This window comes from Colletotrichum gloeosporioides, assembly GCF_011800055.1.
Source record: "Colletotrichum gloeosporioides strain Lc1 chromosome Unknown consensus_52, whole genome shotgun sequence".
Classification (NCBI taxonomy): Eukaryota; Fungi; Ascomycota; class Sordariomycetes; order Glomerellales; family Glomerellaceae; genus Colletotrichum; species Colletotrichum gloeosporioides.
Window position 1 is genome coordinate 644764 of NW_025544697.1, and position 27180 is coordinate 671943.

Consider the following 27180-nt stretch of genomic DNA (forward strand, 5'->3'; position numbering starts at 1 on the left):
TTCTGCAGAAGGGTCCGAACCATCATACGTCTCGTCCTGCCATATGACTTGATCACACCCTACGAGACTTTCAAAAACGTGCTATACTTTTGTCCATCATCACCATCCTTATGCCCACATAGTGCCCCTTATATACGTTGCTTATAGACTCTGCATAACTCATCAACTAGGTTCAATCATCTTCCATTACAAACGCCATCTTCGTGAACGCGTATTTCACTGAGGTCAGGCAGCCAGCCCAAAAGTGTTTGCCTTGGTATCTATGGGCCCGACCAAATAGGGGGCTTCCCATGATTCTGACAGGGTCGAGCAACTTATTCAACCACCACATGGCTCATGTTCTATCAATGCTGGACGACAACAACCGTTTGCTATCCCCGTGCATTGGTCAACCCCTTCCACAGACGCATCGATCGAGCTCGTTGGGGGTTCACGAAGCGAACGGGCCTTGACGCTAATTTCCCCGTCACACCCTTTTGTGCCATATCTTTCATCCGTGATAGTGGAGAGTATTCATACAGCCCTGGAGCACCATGACCGTAACCTACCTTCTCAAAGAACAGGACATCGTCCCATGGCATTTGATCGACATTTTCGTGCGTCAATATCAGAAATTTCACATTTGATTCTTCAATTACTGCATTTCTCGAACATCTGCCACCTGGCATAACGCATACCAGATAGCCATGCAGTCTGTGTGAGTTTCTATTCTCAATCGATATGGATAAGATCATACGTGCAACTTGCTAATCGAGAAACCTTCTCAAAATAGCCACACGACACCCAGTGCCACCACTTCTTCCGTTCCACCGAATAACCCAAGCAACGCCACCGAGACACCACAGAACACCCTCGAACGTTTCCTACGCGAGCCAACAGAGGATGGGAACAAGCTTGTTGCTCTCCCAGATGCCACTACGAGCAAGTCGGAAGCAGTGAAGTACTACCAAAGACGGGCCAGCAGTAAGATCAGGGATTTGCAAACTCGAAGGGCTTGATTTGATGTCCCACAAAGCAAGGACCGGAATTGTGAGATGGTTTCCCCCTCACACCAATTCTATACAAGAGGCCTGGAAGATCTGGAGTATTTGTTCTTAAATCTCAATCTTTTCAGGGCAGAGATGCCGTGGCCATAACGGAATGAAGACTTCAGGAGATTGACATTGAAAGACCGTCTTAGTCCAATGTGCGAAAGACTTTGCGCAGCAGAAAACGTGCCCCATGCATGCTTATGCCTAAACGGGTGTCAAGAAACGTGGAGATTCGTTATTTGTGTATGCAGAGGGATCAATTAATTGTAATAACGTTCGAATAACATATGAAGCAAATACATACGTGAAGTCGGACAGGTCCACGCTTGATGGGCACGCCTGGAGGCACAGCACTCCACCCCCTAGATGGCGGGGGAAACCGGGCAACATTCCTTGCACAGAGCCGCGACCTCCAGTACAATGCTTTTAAGGATGCACTAAGGAACCCCAGTATCCTATTTGCGTAAGTGTGGGATAAGCGCGCTGGCTGCCCACGTGCCATCAGCCGAGAGCCGCGAGCCGCTCTCCTATGCCACATACCTTCATGGACTAACGTGTTCAGAACCGTTTCACGTTGATCTCGCAACCATTTTCACACGTTTCTGTCTTTTCCCATTTTCTAACTGAACTTTGCAACATACAAAGACATCGACTCAACCCTTGAGATCCATAACTTCCGCCATCTTCGTTTAGTGGCAGCAAGTGACAACACACTGGAAGTCGGCCTATGAAGTAGCATGAGAGTCAGCATGAAACTTTGAGGAGGGGTTGTAGTTGGACATACGCCAGAAGGACCACGAGTGATGTCGCCAGGGGCGCTCTTGTAGGTGGGGTCGATGGCCTGGCAGACCTTAAGCTTGGCAGGGGGGTCGATGTTAAGGCAGAAGTTGCAGTTGGGGTCGGAGTAGGTGCAGAAACCCTCAGACTTGATTAATGTTAGTATTTCGTACTTGGTGGGGTAGGTGGCCGAGAGCTTGTTGCCCTCAAGGCGGATCGGTACGCACCTTGCAGTTGAAGCCCTGGGGAACGGCAGCAACAGCCATGATGAGGGAGGCAGCAGCGGCGGTGAAAGTGGCGGCACGCATTTTGAAGGTTGAAAAGTGAGTTCTAAACGAAAGGGTTCGTTGGAGACGTTATGAAAACTGTTGCAAAGTGAATGTGATGAATGAATGAATGTGGATAGGATGAGGGGTGAGTAGCTACCTAAAGTCTGGGGAACATGAGAGGATTTATATTCGGAAGAGCAACCGTCACATGTGGGTAAAGACTATACCGATCTAACACGATTCAGACATCAACTGTAGATAGTTGCGGCCTTAACAGCGCAGTGATTAAGCGGTTTGAAAATTAATATGTTGTTGACTCGTGAAATCACTGTCATGCTCAGCTTAGTCGTCTGCCCATGTGGCCTGCCGGACACCGACAAGGCAATGAAAGAGAACGATTTTTGCTGAACCCACGTGTTGAAGAGTGTTGGGTAAACTTTATTTCTGACATTGAGTCATTTCCAGTGAAAAGAGAACGGTGCTAGTCAGTTCAAAATGAGTTGAAGTTCTCATGAGGGAACTGAGGCTCGTCTAACAAGCATCTAGCCATCAGCTTTCATTTAAATGCGATCTTGGGGATGACACTTTTGGTGAATGATCTTCATTAAAGTGGAGAAAACCCACTGACCCTAATCCTGGCCTCAACTACCGTTCTAGACCAGGCGTCTACAATATGTCCCCCATACGTGGATGAAAGTCAACAAAAGGCGATCCCGGGGATGAAGCTAAGCCTACTAAGTCTGTCAGGATAGGAAAGCGGCTCGGATGAGATTCCGATCGTGCTGGCGCTGTATTATTCGGAATCCGTGGATCCCGCGATAAAATCTTTACCAAGAGTGTTGAAAACTCAGGGATACCTATGACTGTCCGCGCATGGGCTTCCTAGGGCTGGCATTTCGCCGCTGGCCATCGAATCGTCTTCTTCACTCACGAAGACGTAAGACTGACCGGTTCTAGGTAGCTGCTATCAAGTACCATTTGCCACTGTCAATTATCAATTGAAAAACATTTCATTTGCAGCATCTTTAACTGTGGATGTAAAGTATTCCTTGAACTTCACCTGAACTTTGACGGAGCTCGTGAATAAGGTTGGGAGACAACGGAGTGCTCAAAGCTCGGCAAGCCCCCCCAAAGCGGGGTGGGTAAGGCAATCCCACAGTCCGGAGACTTTCTGCCGTAGGTCAATCTAGATCTGGGGGCGCAATACCATAGGACCCATGCGGTTGGTTCGGCCAAGCCGTGAGTTGGGATGGAGTTGGGGACTTCAGACGGGCGCTGAAGGGCGCGAGTCATTGGACGTAACTGTGACTATCTACTGCCCCCTATTGGTGCCAATTCTTGTCTCCCCTTAACCTCGCTGCTCAACTCGTGAATCTCCATCTTTAATTTGGTATATGCGATGAAAAAATATTGGCTTGCAATGCTTCTGCGTATACCTTCAATCATTGTTGCTGCGTTGGTTGTCCAACGATGTTAACCAACCCGATCGGATGAACCAAGATCAAAATTAAAGGACGACGATTGAGTCGTTATGATTTGAACCCACCGGGAAAAGCTGATGCCCATTTGCACAAAATCGATAGTCCACCAACGCCGAGAATTAATATTTTAGCAGTTGAGCCGACGGCAAGTTGCGATGATCGCGGGAACCTGTAAGCTTCCGGCACGAGTTAGCTCTCCACCGGAGTTTGTCCCCACAGCTCCCACCGGCCCGGTGGAGAGGAGTCGGTGATCGGGACACACATTCGCAACCACCCGGCAAATGTGACATGCACTACGGAGAGACATTGGTTGGAACATTCAATGACGAATGTTTGAAGATGATCAAGGTCGGATGGATTCTGTAAAGTCAACCTCCAAGTACATGTACCTTTCGCCTCCGTGCTTGGAAAGATGCTCGTCTTTTGAATGCCACTTCTTCGAGTCGGGCCACCCGCAGTATCTTTCACGGAAAGCACGATATCACAAAACAAAATCAATTCTCTAACTTATTCTCGGAGTATTCCATATTCAAGATGATACAACATGATGATCACCGTCTCATCTACCGCTATGATGGCGAACAGGTGTGGATTGAGCCATGGGGCCCGAATGCATTCCGAATCCGGGCAACCAAGGCCCATGTGATGCCATCGGAAGCTTGGGCTCTCGAAGAGAAACCTCCAAACATTTCATCGGCCTCTCAGTTATCTATCGCTGATGATGGTTCGGCTACCATTACGAATGGCAATGCTAAAGCATGCATTTCAAAACGAGGGAAGATTACTGTGATCAACTCCAGCGGCAAGGTTGTTCTCGAAGAGTACGCCAGAAACAGACGCGACCTCCTGGATGCAAAGTGCAGTGCCATAGAAGTCGAAGCCCGCGAATTCAAACCTCTCCGGGGAGGCGACTACCATCTCACCATGCGCTTCGAGAGTCTGGACACAGACGAACGGATTTTCGGCATGGGGCAATACCAGTTGCCGCACTTGGATCTCAAAGGTCTTGACTTGGAACTTGCACACCGAAACTCGCAGGCCAGCGTGCCCTTCGCCCTTTCGTCGCTAGGATATGGCATCCTGTGGAATAATCCAGCCATCGGCCGTGTGGTGTTCGGCAAGAACACGACATCCTTCGAGGCCTACGCAACGAAAGTTCTGGATTATTGGGTCGTTGTCGCCGATACACCGGCTCAAATCGTGGAGCGGTACGCAGATGTTACCGGCAAGGCCCCTATGATGCCGGAACACGGCCTCGGCTTCTGGCAGTGCAAGCTTCGATACGAAACCCAGGACCAGCTGCTGGAGGTTGCCGAAGAGTATCGACGTCGAGAATTGCCGCTTGATCTGATCGTTGTGGATTTCTTTCACTGGCCAATGCAGGGAGAGTGGAAATTTGACCCTCTCTACTGGCCTGACCCAGGTAAGGCCGCGCCCGTGTCTGAGGTTGTTTTCTCTTTATTGCACTGCCCGGTCCAATTAGTTTCATCACGACTAATGAGCGAGAAGATGCCATGATCAAACGTCTCAATGATTTAGGGGTCGAGTTGATGGTCTCTATTTGGCCGACTGTTGATCAGAGATCATCCAATTTCCATGAAATGTTGGAGCAAGGCTTTCTTGTTCGAACCGAACGCGGAGTTAGGACAAACTTCGAGTTTGAGGGTCAAACGGTCTACTATGACCCTACGAATCCTGATGCACGGCAATACGTCTGGAACAAGGCAAAGGAGAACTACTACACCAAGGGCATCAAAACGTTCTGGCTGGACCAAGCTGAGCCGGAATACTCGGTCTATGATTTCGACAACTATCGTTACTTTCTAGGACCAAACCTGCAAGTTGGTAACATCTACCCTCGCGATTACGCCCGCACCTTTTTTGATGGCATGAGGGATTCTGGCCAAGAGAACCCCGTCAACCTTCTCAGATGCGCCTGGGCTGGCAGTCAAAAGTATGGCGCTCTTGTTTGGAGCGGCGATATCGCATCATCTTGGTCAAGCTTTCGCAATCAACTGGCTGCTGGACTCAACATGGGAATTGCTGGCTTGCCGTGGTGGACGACCGACATTGGCGGGTTTCATGGTGGCATCCCGGAGGATGAGTCATTTCGCGAGCTTTTCGTCAGATGGTTTCAATGGGGTGCCTTCTGTCCCGTCATGCGGTTGCACGGCGACCGCGAGCCCAAGAGTGGCAGCCTGTCCTCCAGCAGCGGAGCGCCCAACGAAGTCTGGTCCTATGGGCCGGCTGTGTATGAAATCTGTCGCAAGTATCTGCTCATCCGCGAACAGCTGAGGAGTTACACTCGACGGCTTATGGCCGAGGCTCACGAGAAGGGTTCTCCGGTCATTCGGCCCCTATTTTACGAATTTCCCAACGACCCGCAATGCTGGAAGCTCGGGGCGACGCAGTATATGTACGGAGACGCGTATCTGTGCTGTCCTGTTGTCGAGAAAGACATGAGGAAGAGGAAGGTCTATCTCCCGATCTTGGAATCTGAAGAACAGTGGACTTCTTTTACTGACGTTCAGTCCGAAATGCGAACTTGGGAGGGCGGCTCGACTGTCGAGGTAGACTGTCCCTTGGAATTGATGCCGGTCTTTGTAAGGAAGTCCAGAGCGCAGATGACACTGGAGAGGTGATCCAAGGCTTCGATGCCGGTAGTAGAGTGCAGACAGATATCTTTCGTTAGGTTCTTATTCAATTCGTTCCGTTGTCATATGTCTTCCCCATATTCTCCAGGAAAGGAAAGGCCTGGTTTGCATATGACGGTTTAGCTCTTGCCAGCGCGGGCGCCAGGACAAATTGACAATTGCAAAATAGCCAACACCATTCAACACCCTAAACTGTTTTAGTCGTTGCTGCACGCGACGCCTCACATCCTTGCCAATCGCTAGCCTGCGCATGTAGATACGTATTCAGCACGTTACATTACCCCATTACCCCGCGTGCGTGTATGTATATTACCCCAACCTCCTGCAGCAATCGAGCCGTAATTTCGACCGAACGTACCCGGACAAACACGCGACATGGTCAGTATCGCGGAACAATCGCCCGAAGCTCTTTCGATGCTGGACGCGGACTCCCTGTCAGATCAGTTAAGTTGAATGTCACGCCGCATCCGATTTCGCGAATTCGAAGTCTCTGCTTCGTAGCAAAGCGGTCGACCTTGTTGACACCAAGACATGGACTTCAGATGCGACTACTGCGGTAGCAGTTTTGGACGGCAAGAGCATCTAACACGACACAAGCGTTCTCATACCAGGGAAAAGCCCTTCAACTGTACCAAATGTGGTAAAAGCTTTTCTCGACTGTTTGTCTTACCCAACTTATTGATCGAGCTCACCTCTGACACATCAAAAGGGACGTCCTCACACGCCACACCGCTTCTCATAACCAAGATGAAGAACAATCGCGTCGGCATGGAACATCGGCGAGAGCTTGCAGTGAGTGTGCATCGAGCCGAACTCGGTGCTCAAGGGAGAAACCGTGTCAACGTTGCACTAATCGAGGGCTAAATTGTAACTATCCCATTCGACGACGACGAAAGGGACGTCCTAATGGGTTGCCTGATGCCCCTGAGGATGTTGATGAAGACACCGAACATCACGATCGTACTATACCTGTGTCGGTCAATGATGATGTGGATACCTCAGAAGGTCCAGATGATTGTGGCATGAATGTCCAGCCGGCCCTGGGGAATCGCGAGAATGGCACTTCTATTATGCTTCCCACTGGTAACGCAAGCCCCAACGAGCGGGTTGCTGTACAGTCCCATGACATTGGATGGGAAGCGATGACGACCAACGACGGCGTTCAATACAATACGCACGACGGAAATGTCTCCTACGATGCAGAGCTTCTTGGCAACTTCGCTAATAGCGACTTTTTTGCGGATCAGTCCGTAGGAGTTTCTGGTATCAACTGGCTGTCTCCTGAGTACTACACCAGCTTTGACTGGGCACAGCCCACAGCTGCCGATGGAACATCCATTCCGAGTTACGACCGCCTTCAGACACTGTCCTTGGCTGGAAACCAGACTGTACAGGGTCCATGGTTTAACCTTGTGGCAGAGCCCCTGAATCAGATTCAAGAACCACCGGCGGCATCTAGCCATGATATACACGGTCCAGGTCAAACGTTTGGAACTAGGCATGACGGCAGCTCCAATGGGTCAGTCATGTCCACATCAACAACGGGAACCTACTACGTCGATGGAGCGCCCACTAGAGCACCATTCAAAGGAGGTCCAGTCCAGATATATAGCGAGGAAGGAGTCGAATGCCCGGGGCTTCCAAATGTCGTCCAAGCAGATGATTACAGCCAAGGCTCAAACGGTCTGACACCACTTCTCTTATCGACCAAAGCTTACGAAAGTCTAATCCACAAATTCAAAGATGAAGGATGTTTCAAAGGGCTCGCGCTCAACCCGACACAGCTTCCTTCTTTGTCGCACACAAGAGTCTACTTCAGGCTCTACTTCCATCGCTTTCATCCGGCGTATCCTTTCTTGAGGAAGTCAACATCCATATATGACTCGAAATCTAAGTGGCTTGTTCTTCTCGCTGTATGTGCCATTGGATCGATATATGCCCCAGGTGTCAACAATCACAGCCAAAAAGAGACACTGTTCCTTTTGCTCGAAAAGGCTGTATTACATCACATTTCGGAACACACTGGCTCAAGATTGCCGACATGCTGGGGCTCGTTCTGCGAAGCTAGGCCAGATGACAACTGGACCTTGGGAGTTGTTCAAGCAACAATTCTCTATCTCGTGTGCAAATCGCAGAACCCTAAGACAGACTCCAACCGATTGGACGTGGCGGCGCGTCAATTTCTTCTTGAATGCTGCCGCGAGCTCGGCCTGTTGAACATAGCAGCTACAAAGTCAACGAACATAGAATCTGCCACGAAGGAGGACGTATTGAAAGCTTGGATCCAGAAGCAATCCAGTATCCGAACCGGGATGATGGTATGGGTAAGACGTTCCATTCGGACTTTCCGGACCTTCACTACTGTCTTGCTCCGATACAAGTTGACGAGTCTGAACTGCTGCAGATTCTTGACTCTATCTTAGCTTTGGAGTTCAAGCAAGAACCTCTACTTAGGTTGGGCGACGTCAAAGGCGTTTTGCCTTGCCCGGAGCCGCTGTGGGAGAAACCAGGCTTGGAAGAAATCTCAAGAGATAACTCCAAAACAGGTACGTGCTCTGGCATCTTATAACCATCAATGGAACCATTAATGACCATTGTTCATATGAAGTCCGAATCCATGATGCACTTAGCATGTTGTATACAGGAAAGAAGTTGCCTCCAAACATTGGAGACTTTGGCACAGTTGTCTTGACCTACGCTGTTTGTCAACGGACGAAAGATGCTATATATCAACACCAATCAAAGCTTTCTTCGTGGACGCCAACAGCGGACGTCGCCAAGCATTCTGAGGAGGAACTCGTTGAAGAAACGTGGCCACCATCGCTTCCAATTCTCTCAAGATGGAGAAACAGCGCATGCGACTGCTTAGACTTGCTCCATTGGAACGCCAACGCCATAATTGCGAAAGCCGGAGGTTGGGAGCATCCAGCACTATTACACCTACACCTCTCGCGACTGATTCTGTTAACACCAATAAACCACATGAGGACGCTTGCCGTGGCAGCCTCGCTGGGTACCTCCGGCAGATCGGTTGACAAGTCGAAGGTGGAAATAGCGAGAACGAGCATCGCCAAATGGGCGATAAACGATCAATACAAGGCCAGGTTATCGATCATCCACGCCGGGGCTCTGCTGTGGCATATTCGACGCTACAGCATCACAAATGTTCTGGAGCCCTTCGCCATCTTCGCCTCTACTCTGGTCATCTGGTCTTACAGCACCATGATGCTATTTTTGAACCAGCATAACGCTGCATTAACACAGATGCCGGGAACTTCACGACGAGAGCATTCCCGGGATGGTTTCATGGGATCACAGGCAAGTCCAAACGACACAAGCGCAGCAGAAGATGAGTCTGAGGAACCAGAGCCGAAGTTCTTGCATCTGGATAGACCATGCGATGATGAGATGGTGCAGACGTACGTGAAGCTGGGGCATCGTATGTCGGGGCACGTTGCGAAAGTTGGCGATATTTGCCGAGAAGGTGCACCCAAGATGATTTTACGTGAAGGAATTAGAATGTTGACTGGCAAATGTGGACAAGAGTCGGAGCTTCCGGGCGAGAACTCGGGGGAAAGAGGTTCGTTGCAGCAGCAGGGGATCTGGGGGGTCGAGCAGCCCTTCGCAGACTTGCTAGCATCCCTTGTTCAGTCTAATTCCGACTGAGAATGAAACTAATTTTCTCCTCAGCAAATATTCACACGTTTATCCGTCATTTTCGTCTGATCTGATCTTGGCAGCCTGATTATCTGACATCTCCACCGGAGAGACACACATCAAGGGAAGCTGCTTGGAGAATCCACTTGCAGAACATCCCACATACTCCGGTGGCACGACACCACTCCGGCGGGGGTGGATCTCAGCACCGACGAAGCTGAAAGTCAGGTAAACCTATTCCGCAGTAGCAAAGCTACGCGTAGTCTAGCTTCATTGCGTGTGTGTGTTACCCCAGGTTTTATCCAGGATGCGTGCGGGGAATTCAACCACGCCCCTGGGCAGGAGTGCGAGACCGGCAAAATTCTGTTCACTGACCTATGCACGTATATATGACAGAAGTCTCCACAGAGTTTGTAACACTGCTTGCTGATCTTGTGCGAATCATGTCGTCCTTTTCGGGTTGAGTGTCCTTCATTCGGTCCATCATCAACCGAAACCTTCCGCTCTTCCATACACACTGCTTGTCCCAAAGCCTGCACGAAGTGCGACTCTCGCAATGGCACCAAAACATGATGACGATGCGGTAGATATCGCTGAGCATGAACAAGCTCATGCCAGTGCGTACGAGATCAAGGACTTGGCCTTAGCCAAACAAGCCGCAGAGGACGAACACAGTCTTGGCTTCCTCGAAGCCATCCGCCTGTATCCTAAGGCTGCGCTATGGTCCGTCCTAGTTTCCGCCTCGATTATCATGGAAGGGTACGACATTGTCCTCATCTCATCCTTCTTCGCTCAACCGGCTTTCAGAGAGCATTATGGAGAATACATTCCAAGCAAAGGGTCTTTCGAAATCACCGCTGCCTGGCAGAACGGACTCAGCAACGCCGTGAGTGTTGGCACTATCATCGGGGCCTTCGCCAATGGCTACTTCACCCACCGGTTCGGATACCGAAAAGTTCTTCTGGTGTCTCTTGCTTCGATCTGCTGCTTCATCTTCATCTCTTTCTTCTCGCCAAACCTTCCAGTACTGCTCGTGGGCCAATTCCTTTGCGGAATTCCTTGGGGTGTCTTCGCAACAACAGCCCCGGCTTACGCATCGGAAGTTTGCCCTCTTGCACTACGAGGCTACCTCACCGTCTATGTCAATCTCTGCTGGGCTCTTGGTCAACTCATTTCAGCCGGTGTTCAAGCTGGGTTCTCGGAGAGAGTCGGTCAATGGTCTTACCGGGTACCGTTTGCTATTCAATGGGTGTGGCCGCTCCCTCTTTTCGCCATCCTGTGGTTCGCACCAGAGTCGCCTTGGTACTTTGTCCGCCTGGGCAAATATGACCAAGCTGAAATGTCAATCCTCCGCCTCAGTTCGCCTTCACAGCGCAGCCAGGCGAAGCAGAAAGTGGCCATGATGATCCACACAAACGAGATCGAGGCCCAAATGGATGAAGGCACATCCTACATGGACTGCTTTCGAGGTGTCGACCTGCGCAGAACCGAGATCGCGTGCCTAGCCTTCGCTGCTCAGCCGTTTTGCGGTTCGGCGATGGGAGGCACCCCAACCTACTTCTTTGTTCAGGCTGGGCTCTCCACCTCAATTTCATTCCAGATGTCCGTTGGAGGACTCGGAATAGCCTCAGTTGGCACGATCGTGGCTTGGGGTCTTCTCCACATGTGTGGGCGCCGTACTCTGTATCTGTGGGGCCTTGGCCTTTTGACCCTCATACTTGTCGTGGTCGGTTCGATCAGTGCCGGCGCACCCAACTCAGATGCCGCAAACTATGGTCAAGCCGGCATGATGCTTGCCTGGCTAGCTGTCTATTATCTTACCGTTGGCCCGATCTGTTACGCCATCATTTCCGAAGTCTCATCCACGCGCCTCCGCAATAAGAGCGTGTGTCTGAGCCGAATCACTTATTACGTTGCTCAGATCATTTGCAACGTCGTTAATCCTTATATGGTGAGTATCTAATCATTGTCATTAGCTACAGCATTAAAAGAGCATGATATTAACCCTGAACCTAGCTCAATCCGACGGCGGGAGGCTGGAAAGGCAAGACTGCATTCTTTTGGGGCGGATGTGCGTTTGTCTTCTTCATCTGGACATACTTCCGGTTGCCTGAGACTAAGGGCAAGACTTTTGAAGAGCTTGACATACTGTTTGCTAGAGGTGTTAAGGCATCAGACTTTGCTTCCTACAAGGTTGATGCATATGCAGGCGGGGAGGAGGCTTTGACTAAAGAAGGTTGAGTTCCAACTCTCACCTCATCTTCCTGTCGTGTTTTATGCGGAGATGGATGATACGTTCAATTCGCTGTTCCTATAGGACCTGCTCGAGTTTGCCATTGTCTCTGCGATGCAATGGTTCAGATATTTCACCTAATGAAGTTGTGTCTACTTGGAGTCTCTTCAAGCTCTTGAAGCGTCACACTACTAGTCGCAATTTGTTAACTGTTTTTGCATTCCATGTTTCAAAGAGTTTTGCTATTCGGGCGGAGACCTATTACATTCAGTCTAATAGTTTCTTTGATACTAATATTTCTATTATCCTCATCGTCCCTGTCGTCCCTATCGTCCTTATTATCATCTATGCCTACTACCCGCCCGGATAGCAATAATCTTTTCAAAACTTTAGATTTCTCAAGCAGCGCCGAGTTGCGAAGATCACGTCATAAACCACAATTGTTTGCTGTCGTTCTAAACATTTACCCTTCATTTGCGCTCAGCCTTTGCTGGAGTAAATCGAATTCTCCGAGTAAGTAAATTGATCCTGTCATAGCAGGGATCGATAACCCGACGTCTGACACGATTTCCCGGCGGGGGTGGAGGGCGTCACCTCGGCAGTGGATCTGATGGGGTGATCACACCCAAACACCACGAACCTATTTCATCAGTACTTTGCGGGGTTGTTGCGGGGAAGCTTGGGTTGTGATGGGAATGGAGTCAATATTCAAGCTTGGATATTGCCAAAAGTCGATGCTCCGATGGGGAACCTTGAATCCGGTGATGAACCAAATGCGAGATCGCCAAATCTTGCGGTTGAAGATGAAATGGGTGGTATATAAGTCAGACAGAATAATGTGAAATCGTTTGAACGTCATCAGCATCGTTCTTTCATGCGTGCACAACACCAATACCATCATGAAGCTCGAAAATCTTCTTTCGGGGCTCTTTGTGGCCCTGAACCTTGGCCAAACCACTGCCTTCATCGTCCCGCGTGCAACATTGGGCGCTGCGACTGTTGACCTCAGCACGTCGACTGGAGAGGCTCGATTTCTTGGATCAGCGTTCATCTACGGATTTCCTGACAATGGTACAGACGCAGACAGCTCCATTCCCGATTACTTCGCCACTGACATCAAGTTCAATGCTTGCCGTGCCGGTGGCGCCCAAACGCCGTATGCTGGATGGGCTGGTGGTGGATATGACGGCTATATCGGACGTTTCAACTCTACCCTTTCCAACTACAGGACTACTCGCAAATATGGAGCAGGTTTTATCTTGCTTCCCCATGACCTGTGGGGTTCTGACGGTTCCTTAGGAGGAGACGGACTATATCCGGGAGACAATGGAGACTGGTCTGAGATGGAGGCTTTCCTCGCGCAAGTTGTCAAGGATCTAAGAGACAACGACATGCTTGAGGGTCTGGTCTTCGACATCTGGAACGAACCCGACCTTGAAATCTTCTGGGCACGCTCTTGGGATCAGTACTTAGAGTACTACGTTAGAGCTCACAGAATCATCAGGTCAGTATTGCCCACTTTGGCAAAGGAGCCCGAGGATAACATACATCCCAGAGCCGAACTTCCGGATACTCTCATCAGCGGGCCATCTGGTGCAACTGTACCTGACTTTCAGAGTTCGACCTGGACTTCTTGGCTGGCCGCCATATCGGCAAACGATACAATCCCCGACATATACTCTTGGCACCAGATTGGCGACACAGGTCGTGAGCTCGACAAGGTCATTCCTGATTTCAATACACTCCTCAGTCAGCACAATCTCCCACAGAGATCAATTGACATAAACGAGTATGCAGCGCCAGAAAGACAGAATCCTGCCAACTCCGCCTTCTATCTTGCTCAACTTGAACGCCATAACCTACGCGGTTTAAGGGCCAACTGGGGCAGTGGTGCAGGTCTACATGATCTGATGGCCGACCTGGTCTTCAAGGATTCCGACGGCAACTATAAGCCCAACGGCGATTGGCAGACGTACAAGTACTACGCTGGGATGACAGGCGATCGCGTTGCCACCGCGGCATCACCGGACCTGAGGTTCGATGTCTTTGGGACTATTTCTGAGAAAAATGTCAAGCTTCTTGCAGGAACTCAGTCCCTTCAGGCCTCCTATGAAATCAGCGTCTCGGGGTTTGGTCGGATTGGACTACCTGCTGACGGGAGTGTTTCGATTCGTACTCTTCGGTTCGACTTTGATGGCCGCTCGGGCTTGATCGAAGGTCCTGTTGATCTTGGCACAACTGAGTACACATACACATCTGATACGGTTAGTCCAGTTCTTTTCACATCAGTTGTCTTTGGCTGATCTCTTCTCCTAGCTCATCATTCCTGTTGAACTTCCGACAAACTCGACTGCGTTTGCGTATGAGTTCTCTGGCGGCCAGTAAATCAAAATGGAGTGGCAAATGCAGCGTCTGGGACAGTGCTATCTCCAGTATGACTTGAAATATTGTGAAACCAGAAGGAATAGGCACGCTGCATGCAGTGCATGATTAAATCTGGCTCTATGACTAGAAAACATCAATCATAAGTCTGGTGTGCACTGTGTATTTGACCGTTCAACCTCACACATAATACCCACAGTGCAGCAACGTGTTGGTTAAAAAGGAGCCGTAATGAGCTTTGCTACCCAGGCAGATCCAGCTAACCGGGCGGGACTCATAGCTTTCACCTGGGTACGCAGTAAATTTATATCCATTTGAGCTATCATGATTTTGATTTTTGTTTCTCTTGTCATTGCCGTCGTCGTCGTTGTCTTGGTCGTTACCATCTCTGTCGTCGTTACCGTTATCATCTTTACTTTTAGCTTGTCAGCCTATCCGCCCGGAGAACATTCTTCGCCGTATTCAGCCTTGCTAAACATACTAGTTTGATGCGAAAAGTCTGGAAAGCCAACCGTAGCTCACCAATGAGCACTCGCTCGCAAGAAACCTTTACGGTTCGCGGAGAAACACGAAGTGCACTGGCGATAGTTGACGGAAGATCTAGTACTACTTACCTTATGAGGTTGGCCACTCAGGTACCTTAGGTGCTTCAGGTTTCCACTAGGAACTCCAATAGCGTGCAACCTTTTTAACCGAACCCCCTCCCAAAAGCACCCGTCCCATCTCCGACTCACCGCGATCACCAATGTCTCCCATCTCAACTCGACTCAACCTGCGCAGGCCCATCACGAAGACCCCACCTAGCACCACAAACATGCGTTTTACTGAATACTGCATCGAGCCTCGGGCGGCGCACACTCACACGGTCATCTTCCTCCATGGCAGAGACAGCATCTGCAACGAGTTCGCAGATGAGCTATTCGAGAGCGAAGCGTCAGAACCGGCAAACCAGCCAAGAACCCTTCCAGACCTGCTACCATCTATTCGATGGGTCTTCCCCGGAGCCGCTGTGATGCCATCTGAAAGGTTCGGCACCGACATGCCACAGTGGTTTGATGTCTGGTCGCTGGAGAATCCAGAGGAACAGGCCGATATCCAGACAGCCGGCCTGAGACGAAGTATTGACTTCCTGGTCAACTTAATCGAGAGCGAATCCGCCTTGGTCTCCATGGAAAAGATATTCTTATGCGGTATCAGCCAAGGATTTGTAACAGCAGTTGCCGCTTTGCTGTCTACGTCAAAGTTGGGCAGTTTGGGTGGGCTGATTGGATGGTGCAGCTGGATGCCACCGGCGGTCGTCATCGAGGAATTGGCGGAGAAATATTCGCCATATCACCAAGAAAGCGTTACACAACCATCGATCGAACCCCCTATTTTCCTAGCTCACGCCGTGGATGATGAGGTTATTGATATCAAGCTCGGTCGTCAGTTGCAGAGGACTCTTGGGTCATTTTGCAAGGCAGTTGAATGGCACGAGTATGATTCAGGAGGTCACTGGGTCAACGAGCCACAGGGCGTGGATGACATGGTGAGCTTTTTGAGGGTCAACATGCATTAGGCAGAACAAGCCTATCATAACTTCTCAATGGACACATTTTGATGAGGACGGATGGCTACGGGAAAGTTGCATGTCGTCGATTGCGAAGTTCTTTCCTCGAAGCGTAACTTCAAGTGTCGGTGGACATGAATGAGATGTGCATGGGCCTAGCCAACATGTCCTTGTGCTTGGATAGTGACATCCTAACTAGAGTCAACGTTGGTGCTCCGGTCTAGTATAGAACTCAATCAACGATCCCCTCAATACATACAAGGTGAACAATAACTCGTAACCGTTAGCCCGGATTGTAGGGTGGGATGCCGACCCGGATGGGGCATGAGAACGGGCAGCATTTGAGCGATGCAGAAGCCCCAATCAGTAGGAGCCGAACAAGTAACTGTTTGAACGAAGCTAGAGCCGGGTCTCGCTAAATAGCGGGATACGTTTTGGGTTAGAGGAGATGTATTTACGAAGTCTTGGCACACTCTCGACTCTTTTGGTGGCTGAGACAAACCCTCAAAATGGCAGATCCTGCTTGACGCCGGCTCCAAACCGGAGAGATCGCACACATGTAAATCCAAAGCCTCAAACTCTTGTCACTTTCATGGGAATAATATCTATGACATTTATGCATAATGGGAGCACGGAGAACAGTCAAGGACACCGTTGAGGGAGCCTATTCAAGTTTCAATCCAATAGCGACTAAAGCTTCAAGCCACTTCCTGCAGCTGTAGCGGACGAATGTGTGAATGTGTATGTGTAATGCTTTGGAGCTTAACGTTTATTGGGATTGAATCAGTGGGGAAGGTTGCTGCAAGTTGCGAAGAAATGGCTTCCACTTTTGTTTTAGTTCAACAAACCTCATACATGAACATATTTATGCAAGGCTTCGTTCGGAGCCGAGCGAACATGAATTCAGGTGAGGCTAGCAAGTAGATGGGCTGAAAGTGTGAGGCATCGGTACAAGGAATCTGCGATATCGTCTTTCATTGGACGGTTATTCATCCACCTCTTTCTTTTGCTTCTAATTTATCTCCATAGGGCTTAAGTGATTGGTCTGAAGGAGAAGGGAGGCGAGTCAACATCAGCCCCGGATGCGTCTTGACACCAAGCCAAATGCAGATCTACCGTTACTCCCATGACTGAAAATCCAGAAGTTGGTCATTTATCTGCCAGGTGCCATTTAGAAATCCTTGACTGCCGGATAGTCCTTAGCTTTCAGTGGACGCTGGAATCCCGAGACACGTTGGGCCTGATCTCCGCATCGGTTAACAGTCGTGGAGAACTGCACACATCAAACGTGACGCGTCGCAGTAAAGATAACAAGACATCGCTTGTGTGACAGCCTCAGGCGCCAAATATGGAGAAAACGATCCTCTTGAACAAAGTGGCTTGCGATGAATCAGAAGCAGTAAATCGAAGCATACCATCGCCTGATCGAGCGAGGTGCTCGACCGATCACTTGTATCTTATATGTGATGCTGTTCTGTCACAGTCTAGTCATACTAAAGAATGTGGCTATCTAAAAAGAGGAGAGAAACTTTCCCATGAATGATGAAAACGAATGAGGGACGTTGTTCACTTTAGCGAATGCTAGCCTACCATGGCCTTGGGTCTGCGTGCTGATATGGCACCACACGCAGCGAGGACTCATGGCTAACGGTGATCGACCATGATCTTCATTATATCTGTCACATGAGTGATCGAGAGGTCTCTGGAGCACCTTGCGACTTATTCCTGGTCACAATGTCACAATTTCTGAAAGCCCTTGAGCGTCGTAATGGGTTTCTTGTACTTCATTTCATCGATTTGCTGTCAGAGAGAAGGAAGACAGGTCAATTACAAACCCATGACTACCCATTTTGTGGCAATCATGTTAGTTTAACCATTGACTATGGTATCGACGACAACGACATCAACAACAACAGAGATGGTAGCAACGATGCAACAAGGGACAGACCAGTATGATGACAATCCAGATTTTCCATTAAACACCCATTACTCCGCTCAGAAAAGTCAAAGGATCCACCCGGTGTGATAATATATGAATAGAAAGTTTGCTCTTCGCCAAAAGAACCACATTGACACTCCTCCGATGTAACGAAAACTACCACATATCCAACATTTTGCAAACCCAAAGGGCCAGGACGCCAATACTTAGTGGGCTGTGACCTAGATAGGGTAGCTCAAAGGCCCTGCGCGTCGAGCCTGCGTAGATTACGAAGCGAGGCGGAGGGCTTTCTGTCGGACTACCAGTCAATGTGGTTGGAGATCCGCCTTGAGTCTGGGTCGTAGAATATGGGTTGTTGGCGTTTGCAGTCGGGACGTTTTGGGAGAAGCCACCGCCGCCGTCAATCGGACCCGTTGCGCCGGGCCCAGCGGGAGGTTGAGGAGGCCCGCCGCCATTGGTTGATTCAGCAGGCGCACTTCCACCCAAACCTGTGGTGGCAGAAGGATTGGGAACCGCGCCATCGGGAAAAATGCTAGGCATTGCTCCCTGATTCGGAACATTGGCAGAAACGTTTGGTCCAGGGTTTTGTCCAGGATTTGAAGCAATGGGCGATGCTGTCGGAAGCGCCAGAGTGGGAGCCAACTCTGCCTTGATCCATGGACATCCGTCTTCTTGGGTCATGTCGATTATAACGGTCTGCACGGGAGCCATCATTGTGTAGGTAATAGATGGAAGCCCCGTTACTCCGGCTCCACAGCCATCTTCCCGCGGGCTGATACGTGGTGCCGCGAGGGCCAGACCGAAGAGCAAAGGGAAAAAGGTTGTGCGTGACAAACACATGGAGAGCATGGTGTCAAATGCCGTGGAAATAATCAGTATTGGAGTGATGAGGGGAGCTGTTTGAAAGGGCAAGTCTCAACATATCCAGAATAAGCATCCTATTATACGCCGGCTACTGAATATCATGCAACCCATTGTGCTGGCTGGGAGACCTCGAGGAGCTCTTTGGGTAGATGTCTGCATCCGGCCTCGGCTTCTTACTTTCTAGGGAAACAGACGGAGCGATCTTCCCGGCTTTTGGGAGCCGTGACAGTAGGACGTCATTACTTTCAACCAAGCTGCAACAGCCTTCAGCTGAAAGTGGCTTCGCGGGCTGTCCAGCGAAAACGGACTTTCCAAGCCACTGAAGACCAATTCCTTTAGTTCCCGAGACATAAGGTATTTCAGCGGCTTCTTCTCAACTGCTCCAACGTCCACCAAGTTGTCTGTGGGCAATAGTGAGGCTAAACCTTAAATACTACTAGTGCAACCGGAGGGCTTTGGGAAAGACTTACCGACTTACACCATCTTTGTTGGGAATAGCCCCAGTCACCCCAATGATGGCGCAATATCTCATTGGCTGATGGTAGATACGTCTGTCTCGGGCCGACGAGATATCTCTGCGTCCCGGATTGCCAACTTTGGTCACCTGGTATCGCCAAGCATCGGGGGAGAACAGGAGAGGTCCCGAAGACCAGGTTTGCGGCGCCATCGCCAACGTGAAGTGTTCTAGGTTCGGCAGTTTTATGACATTATGAGATCATACAATGGTCATGAGTATGTCGCGAGTATGTTGCGCAATCATTGCCGGTATTGAACGATTGCAATGGCAGACTGTCGACCGCTTCAGTCTACTATGCTCGGTGAGCCGCATCACAATCGGTGAGTTCGTCTTGTTCTGAGTAAAGCCCCAGGTGAGAGTTCGCGATGAATTTGGTTGAAATATAATGAGGCTAGTACAAAGCTCCGTGAAGAATTCGGGTCCAATGAGCATATTGCCCTCCGACTGCACCTATTGTGGCAGAGACAATTAAAACTTACCGAAGCCGTCACCTGGAGTTGATTTCAGCTGTGATTCATATGAGCCTCACACTGAGCCTTTGACTAAACTGGGTTTAGTACATGCTTAGCGACGAAATCCTGAGACATTGATCGACGTTACGCTTGCGGCGAAGTTTCGGAGATCGTCATTTTCAAGCCGCGGGCCGTTGATGGCTAACATTATTCCCCGGATGCATTCCAACACGACCGGGTCGAGACTCAGCTCGATTGAAACAGTCTAGACTCTTCAGCATCTCGAGGGTCATGTGACATCTCCAACCATGCATTGAGCAGGGCGTAGGGCCGACCTACAAGAGCCTTCGCAGGACGTGGGATATCACGAGAGTCCTTCGATGCTCATCTGTTGAAGTCTTCATCGTTCACTGTCGTGGTCTTGTTGCCCAAACTTTCGTTCAACAGTTCCTCGCTCACCGTCTGGCACAGAACGAAAAAATGCAAGGTCTTCTGCTGCGTGGTGCCCTTGTCACCCTTTGCATGCTGCTATGGTTAAGATTTGCAAACTCGCAGTGCATCCTTCCGGATGATCAAGGTATTATCAAGCAGTATGTTTTGGTGGTCGACCAGACTCCTGTGCGTCTGAGCGCCGCCATCTGCTCAAATACCACGATTACCGTTGCTGGCACCACCGTGCCAGTCACAAATGCTCCCACAGTTTTGCTCTCTGACTTTATTGTCGAGAACACTATCACATATACCTCAACTCTGTAAGCAAGATCGACATGAATCCTTTTCTCCATACGGTACCAACTCCTGTACTAACTCATGCACAGAAGCCCAAGCGCCACTTTCAATGGCCCAGTCTCAACAATCACGAGGGGATTGCCTCAAGGCACTGCTCTCTCAACTATTGTTTTGGGACCACAAGCAAGTTCTGGGGTGGGCACGGAGATCATTTTGAACCCATTTCCCGCCGGCCAGCAAGGCCCATTTGATCCCCAGAACACCATTTCGTCATCCTTCGATCCAGCCCAGTCAGCGCCTGGATTCATTCCTGAGAACGCATTTCCTGACCGTGTCGAGACTATGACTGCCCCTTGGACCGGCACAGTTACGTCGACTTTAGTGCTTCCTCCCCAAGGCACAGACGACATCGAAAGGCAGATCATCTTGACACCGGCCTCAGCGCCGGTTCCAGGCCCAATCACAGCTGCTACAAGCCCATGGACTGGCATAATGACCACGACATTGACGATACCACCTCTCGGTACAGACTCCATCGCCTTGCAGCTCGTCTTGACACCCACTGATGGGGCTGCGCCCACGAGAGGGGCCCCGGCTGGGTTGTTCACTACTCTGACAGCCATCGGCACTGAACCAACCACATCGACCGTCGTGTTGCCCCCAGCGGGTAGCGATACGGTCGGAACAGAGATCATTGTGGTGCCAACTACTGTTGGAGATGACGATCCGGACATTTTCCCCGCAGTATATGTTCCAACAACAGCAACCGGGCCTGGGACACTAACAACCACGCTCACAATCCCACCAGCTGGAACCGATACGACTGGAACTCTGTTGATTCTCGATCCAGCAACAACTCCATCACCTTCCGGCGATGGGAATGATGGTGGCAGCGATGAAGGGAGCGACGATGGTCCTCTCAATGCCTTTTTTGGCCCGTTCACAACTGTTACTGCCCCCTTCACAGGCCTTGCGCCAACAACCATTGATCTTCCACCAAGCGGAGGTGATGGTACTGGGACCAGAGTCGTTCTGACTCCAACCCCCCAACTCAGGCCGTTCAACGGACCTGTTGTCAGAGTCGCGGCAACCGTTACTGGTACAATTTTCACCACCGTAACCATCCTTCCAGCACTAGGGGATGGTACAGCTACTGCGATTGTTATCAATCCAGCAAACACAGACCCTGGCGTAGCTCCCGCCGGAATTTTGCCGGCTACTCCAGCCGTGATTCCAGGAGGACCTACAGGACCACCAGACTTTGGCGTCCTAGATCCAAGCTCAGTACCAGCTGACCCAGTATTACCCGCGCTGGTCTCACCTGTAGTCCCAGGAGGGAATAACATCTTTACAAGTACATTCGATGGTTCGGTCACGTCTACTATTACATTCCCTCCTGGACCCTCAGGTCAACCAGGTTCGACGGTGATACTTGTCCCAAGTAGCGTTCAAATACCGACCACTGCGGCTTCTATTCCGGTAGACCCGGCTCTTTTCTCCAGCAATAACGGCGGGCAAGCATCATCAGCCACGACTGGTCCTGTGATTCCCTCTAATGTCCCTGGAAACTCTATTTCTCCTGCTCCTGGGCCCGTCACGTCATCAGGGCCGACACTGCCTAGCACCTTGGTACCCTCACAAAGCGCTCCTCCCGCTGGCGGGTCTTCCGAAGTTCCACAAGACGCCAGCGTGTTATCGCCCACCTCTCCTGTCATCCCAGCTACATCCTCTTCAGCTGGACCCTCCCAGGGAACAAATACCGCCGTTACTGTGGCCTCAAGTTCTGGGGTTGCAACCTCCTCACAAGGCGGACCATCCAGTCGGCCTAATATTCCCACTTCGGTAGATCCGAACTCTCGTACTACTACAACAACTTCGGAAATTGTTCTTCCTGCCTCACTTACTTCCGCCAGTAGCAACTCGGGCACCTCACCTTCCACCACTACCATTAGAGTAACAGTCACACAAAGCACGAGCGCGGCCAGCACTCCAAGTTCCAGCGCAACCATCTCGAACACCTCTGCAACGCAGTCTACATCTTCGCCTTTGACGTCCACCACTGAAAGTATAGTTCCAGATGTTTTTCAATCCACATCAAGTACCCAGTCTACTACCTCAACCTCGGGTACTATCGGAGTTCAGACTTCGTCAACATCCGGAAGCTCCGTCTCAACCAGTGGCATCCCGGTCCCTCCAGGCTTGACCTCAACGACCTCACAGTCTGGCATCAGCAGTACAGGTACTTTGGTATCTACCCGATCTTCATCTACAAATAGCGCCGCATCAAGCAGTCCATCTATTGCAACTTCGAGTTCTGCCGGTCCTCCGCCTTCCGCAACCTCCTCCGTCACACCCACAAGCAGGACAAGTGGGTCTGTCACGCCCGTCTCGTCAACTACACCTTCTAGCACTAGCACTAGCACTGGCGGAAGCACCAGTCGGTCGGGATCCACAACAAGCTCGCTGTCAAGTAGCACTGGAAGTGCCACAGTTCGTTCTTCTACATTGTCGACGACTAGCTCTTCCACATCAGGGGCTGGTACGTCCTCGGGATCATCGGCGTCGAGCTCGCCCACTGTAGTCTCCAGTCTATCAACAAGCTCCGTATTGCCGCCTCTCAACACGTCTTCTGGGAGCATCCAGTCGACCCCGTCAACATCACCCAGCTCTAGCAGCCCATCTCCAACACCACCAGGAAGCTCTTCCACAGTATCCAGCAGTACATCTCCTGGGCCCCAGAGTACTACCTCTTCTGCATCTATCAGCTCATCCCCCCAGCCGACATCCTCAAGCTCTTCCGGACTGTCTACCTCAAGTGCTTCTACACCGTCTGGAAGTTCCTCTGCGCCACCAACCAGCTCTTCCTCAACTTCTTCAGGGTCGTCATCGACTGTGTCCTCTAGCATCAGCTCGTCGGCCTCCTCGTCTGGAAGTTCGTCTGTCGCACCGGCGTCTAGCTCTTCTGCGTCATCAACAGCTAGCACCTCGGCATCTTCAGTTTCGAGCTCCTCTACCTCATCCGCCGTGAGCTCTACATCTACCGGAACATCAAGCTCTAGCTCGTCTTCCTCGTCATCGACGACCTCTCAAGTGGCTAGCTCTACCACATCCCAAGCATCTACCTCCTCATCCTCATCCACTCCAGCATCCACCTCAGCCTCTACAACCTCATCTACAACCTCATCTACAGCCTCAACAACATCCTCTTCTAGCACCTCAACTAGCCTGACATCCTCATCGTCAATCACCTCATCAAGCTCGTCTAGCTCCTCCAGCTCGTCCAGTTCATCTAGCTCCATCACGTCACTCACGCCCATCCCGCCCACCTCGACCACGCGCATCGTCCCCACTACATCTTTCACCGGCTGTGTGGTAACTGCAACAGCGACAAGCGCACCAACTTGTGGCGTCACTCTTCCTGGAGCTTGTGCCCAACTGCCAACCACGAACGGTCTCATCCCATTAACCCTGGTCACAGCGGATTGCTTGCTAGATCTTGGACCTTTCGCCGTCGGGCCCGTCGCGCTCTGTCTCACAGCAAACCTCGGTCTCAACCCCCAGGGCCAGCCGATCGCAGACTGCCTTCTCCGGACACTCAGAGCATCCTGCCCGCAGACCATTCCTCAGCCCTGCGTCGATCTTCAAGTCTCCAATGGAATCGACTTGTTAGTCGATATTCCAACCTGCGTTGCCGCTCTTGGCCCTTACAACTCTGGCGCAACTGCAGTTTGTCTCGCTCTGAACTCCATCACCAGCGCTACCACAGGATTGTCCATCTTTGGATGTCTCCAGGGCGCCTTTAGCACTGCTCCAACGGTCACGACCACGACCATCACCGACCCGGCTCTGTGTCCCACCACGGCCCCTGCACCACCGACACCGGTCTGTCCCACTGTCCCTGGCACATGTCTGAGTCTCTCCACGGTGAATGGCTTGGACCTTCTCGCGGATATTCCAGCATGTACCCAGGCCCTTGGACTCTTTGCCGTCGGCAACGTCGCAAACTGTCTTGTCACTGGTGTCATCAACATCCTCACCACCGGGCAATCCATCGTTGGCTGTCTCCAAACTGCGCTGGCGTCGAACTGCATAACAGCGTTGCCTCAGGTCTGCTTAGATCTCAGCGCGTTGAACGGCGCGGTGGACACGTCTGCCTGTGTTACGGCGTTAGGACCATTGGCAGTAGGCGGTGTCGCGACCTGTCTTTCGTCGGGTCTCACGAGTGGCAGCTCCATCGTCCAATGCTTGAATACCGCGCTATTTTCGTAGAGGGCTACCTCCGGTATTCGTTTCAAATCTTGTCGTTGTTATCTGTCATCTTCGTAATGGAGAGAATGGGAGTTTTGGATAGTTGAAATTAGTCTTGTTGAAGCGTATACCTCAGTAATCAGTTTGGAGTTCTGGCCTTTTGTTCTGGTTAGCCTGCTTTAATGTTTTTGGGTTGCTCACTTTGGGGCGTTGGAGTATTTTTCGAGTCTGTTGCATGCTAGGACAGAAAGCTGTGATAGTTGATTATGTGAACAACAGTCGGTTTACCGACACAGAGTCTTTTCCCACCAACACCATGAGAGTAACAGCAGTGAGACCGTATGAGAGTCTTATACAGGTTTAGCATATTCTATAAACCCGTTGCATTCAGGCAGCCGCCCTTCCCCGAGTTTCATAGGGTAGCAGAAGAAACACAAATCCAGCCACAACGAACAGCGCCGCAGAAATCCACACCGGTAAATCAGTATCAATCCCGACATAGGCCGCGATTATGGGCGCCATAAGCCCACTCATACGGTTAAACAAGGCTACCAGACCATTCGCCGACCCTCGAACTGGTGCTGGGAAGAGCTCGGGGGTATACGAGTAGAGCAACCCATAGACTAGGTTCTGGAAGAATGCAATGGCGCAGGTGAACCCCGTGACGCCGGCGGGGGTTGTCGCCCGGGTGAACAGAAACAAGAAGACGCCAGTTCCAATGCAGGCAAATGTCCCAGTGCCTTTCCGGCCGATGCGCTTCATGTCGACAGTGAACCCACCAAGGATGGATGCCGGGATTCCACACACAGCCTGGATGGCATAGTTTCGATATGTCGTTGAAAGTGACGAGCCCCCCTGGCTCGCGCCCTTATTCTCCAAAAATATCGGAATGAACGAGTTGTACAGCGGAAAGGCCATTCCGATCGAGCACCAGAGGAACAGCACCAGCGTCGTCGAGAGCGCAAACCGTGGGGTGGAAAATAGGGTGAGAATCTTTTCGGGCTTGAAGTTCTCCAGCTGTCGACGCACCACGTTGCGAGTATCCACGCGGGGCGTACTTATGACGGTCATGTCACGAGTGACGCCTAACTCGGCATCGACAGCTTCGAAGTGCTCGAGGGTAAGCCAAGTCGAGCTGCTATTCCTCGCGGCAATCTTCTGAACAACCTTGACCGCCTCGCGATCCAAACCCCTTCCAAGGAGGTATTTTGGCGTCTCGTACACTCTGAAGAGCAGTCGGAGAAGGAACATAATGAGGGTCAGACCGCCAAAGGCCCAGTAGGTGTAGCGCCATCCGAGGTTGTCTTCGTACCGACACTCCCCTGCTGGCAGACCAGAGGGACAGGAGAAGTTGGCGATGAGAGGCCAGGCGATCAGGGCTGCGATAGCCTGGCCGAAGGACCAGAACGCCGACTGCATCGTCAAGAGGTATTGATGTGTAGCGGGGATGAACTCGAGAAAGATGGCGCTATCGACTGGCTGATTTCCCCCGGTGCCCAGGCCGATGAATGCGCAGAAAGTGGCGATTGCGACAAAGTTCGGAGCGCCTGCGCCGACCAGACCCGAGACGGCAGAGATGAGGAGCGTCACATTGAAGGCGAGCTTGCGGCCGATGTAATCCGCCGTCATTGGCCACGCCGTCGACCCGATGACTAGGCCGACGTACTTGGCTACCGTGAGGAAGGCGATGCGTTTGACGGCGAACTCGTTGCGGACCGGAGCGCTGATGATTGTGATGGCTTGCATCCAGAACTATGGATGAAGAACTTAGCAAAGATTTCTCGAATGTTGGCGGGTAGGCTCCTTACGTTGTCGACAAACCAGCCGAAGCCCGTCATGGCGAACACTTTCCACTGGAACGGGCCCATGCCGATGTCGATGAGGGCTTGATTCATGATTGAGACTTTCTTTTCGTATACGTAGTCGGATCCGACGTGGATGGCCCGGGTGTCGATTCCATGGTGTAGCTGGCTGGCTCCATGCTCAATGTCGCGGCCTTTGGTTTGTGGTGAGTCGGAAACGGGGGCTTCGGGGTTGTTGCTTGATGAGTATGGGTTGGAGTTTCCCACGTCTGAGCTCAAACGGCCCATCTTCATCTAGGTAACGTGGAATTGGCTGAGAACTGATGAGAGCCCGGGAAGTGTTTAAGGTAAAGGACAAAGAATCAGAAAGCTCGTCGGGGTGGAGACTCATTTTTGAAGAGGCTTCTTGCTCAACGCGGGATGAGAAGACATTTAATCAAGTCAGCTGATAAGCTGCAGAAGGTTTTGTAAGTCTGATGGATGAGAGCCATCTTTATCAATCGGATGAGCTCCCGACATGAAGGCTTCAGCATCGAAGCACCAACCATCAGGCCATATCTCTGTTATCTCAACAGCTTTGAGCGACCGGCAGTCTT

At 51.0% G+C, this 27180-nt stretch overlaps 9 protein-coding genes across 9 annotated transcripts; 6 read left to right on the top strand and 3 right to left on the bottom strand.

Moving 5' to 3' along the window:
* Positions 1-1720: 1720 nt before the first annotated feature.
* GCG54_00008513 (uncharacterized protein) lies at positions 1721-2116 on the bottom strand (the record flags this gene model as incomplete). Its single annotated transcript, XM_045408478.1, has 3 exons — positions 1721-1756; positions 1816-1956; positions 2036-2116. 3 exons carry the CDS (start codon positions 2114-2116, stop codon positions 1721-1723), a joined length of 258 nt encoding a protein of 85 aa, XP_045263168.1.
* A 1976-nt stretch (positions 2117-4092) lies between these two features.
* GCG54_00008514 (putative family 31 glucosidase ORF2) lies at positions 4093-6200 on the top strand (the record flags this gene model as incomplete). The annotated part of the gene is made up of 2 exons (XM_045408479.1): positions 4093-4981; positions 5068-6200. The coding sequence occupies 2 exons, from the start codon at positions 4093-4095 to the stop codon at positions 6198-6200; spliced, it is 2022 nt and encodes a 673-aa protein (XP_045263169.1).
* A 543-nt stretch (positions 6201-6743) lies between these two features.
* On the top strand, positions 6744-9878 carry GCG54_00008515 (uncharacterized protein; the record flags this gene model as incomplete). The annotated part of the gene is made up of 4 exons (XM_045408480.1): positions 6744-7049; positions 7109-8536; positions 8617-8758; positions 8821-9878. 4 exons carry the CDS (start codon positions 6744-6746, stop codon positions 9876-9878), a joined length of 2934 nt encoding a protein of 977 aa, XP_045263170.1.
* Positions 9879-10425: 547 nt separating this feature from the next.
* On the top strand, positions 10426-12110 carry GCG54_00008516 (Maltose permease MAL31; the record flags this gene model as incomplete). Its single annotated transcript, XM_045408481.1, has 2 exons — positions 10426-11820; positions 11886-12110. The coding sequence occupies 2 exons, from the start codon at positions 10426-10428 to the stop codon at positions 12108-12110; spliced, it is 1620 nt and encodes a 539-aa protein (XP_045263171.1).
* Positions 12111-13001: 891 nt separating this feature from the next.
* Positions 13002-14487, top strand: GCG54_00008517 (uncharacterized protein; the record flags this gene model as incomplete). The annotated part of the gene is made up of 2 exons (XM_045408482.1): positions 13002-14366; positions 14419-14487. 2 exons carry the CDS (start codon positions 13002-13004, stop codon positions 14485-14487), a joined length of 1434 nt encoding a protein of 477 aa, XP_045263172.1.
* Positions 14488-15298: 811 nt separating this feature from the next.
* GCG54_00008518 (uncharacterized protein) lies at positions 15299-16042 on the top strand (the record flags this gene model as incomplete). The annotated part of the gene is made up of 1 exon (XM_045408483.1): positions 15299-16042. One exon carries the CDS (start codon positions 15299-15301, stop codon positions 16040-16042), a length of 744 nt encoding a protein of 247 aa, XP_045263173.1.
* A 4243-nt stretch (positions 16043-20285) lies between these two features.
* On the top strand, positions 20286-24803 carry GCG54_00008519 (uncharacterized protein; the record flags this gene model as incomplete). The annotated part of the gene is made up of 7 exons (XM_045408484.1): positions 20286-20557; positions 20624-22163; positions 22223-22314; positions 22943-23024; positions 23300-23413; positions 23516-23558; positions 23626-24803. The coding sequence occupies 7 exons, from the start codon at positions 20286-20288 to the stop codon at positions 24801-24803; spliced, it is 3321 nt and encodes a 1106-aa protein (XP_045263174.1).
* GCG54_00008520 (uncharacterized protein) lies at positions 22673-23875 on the bottom strand (the record flags this gene model as incomplete). Its single annotated transcript, XM_045408485.1, has 2 exons — positions 22673-23617; positions 23657-23875. The coding sequence occupies 2 exons, from the start codon at positions 23873-23875 to the stop codon at positions 22673-22675; spliced, it is 1164 nt and encodes a 387-aa protein (XP_045263175.1).
* Positions 24804-25169: 366 nt separating the features above from the next.
* Positions 25170-26872, bottom strand: GCG54_00008521 (putative MFS-type transporter PB1E7.08c; the record flags this gene model as incomplete). The annotated part of the gene is made up of 2 exons (XM_045408486.1): positions 25170-26534; positions 26591-26872. The coding sequence occupies 2 exons, from the start codon at positions 26870-26872 to the stop codon at positions 25170-25172; spliced, it is 1647 nt and encodes a 548-aa protein (XP_045263176.1).
* Between the last annotated feature and the right edge of the window lie 308 nt (positions 26873-27180).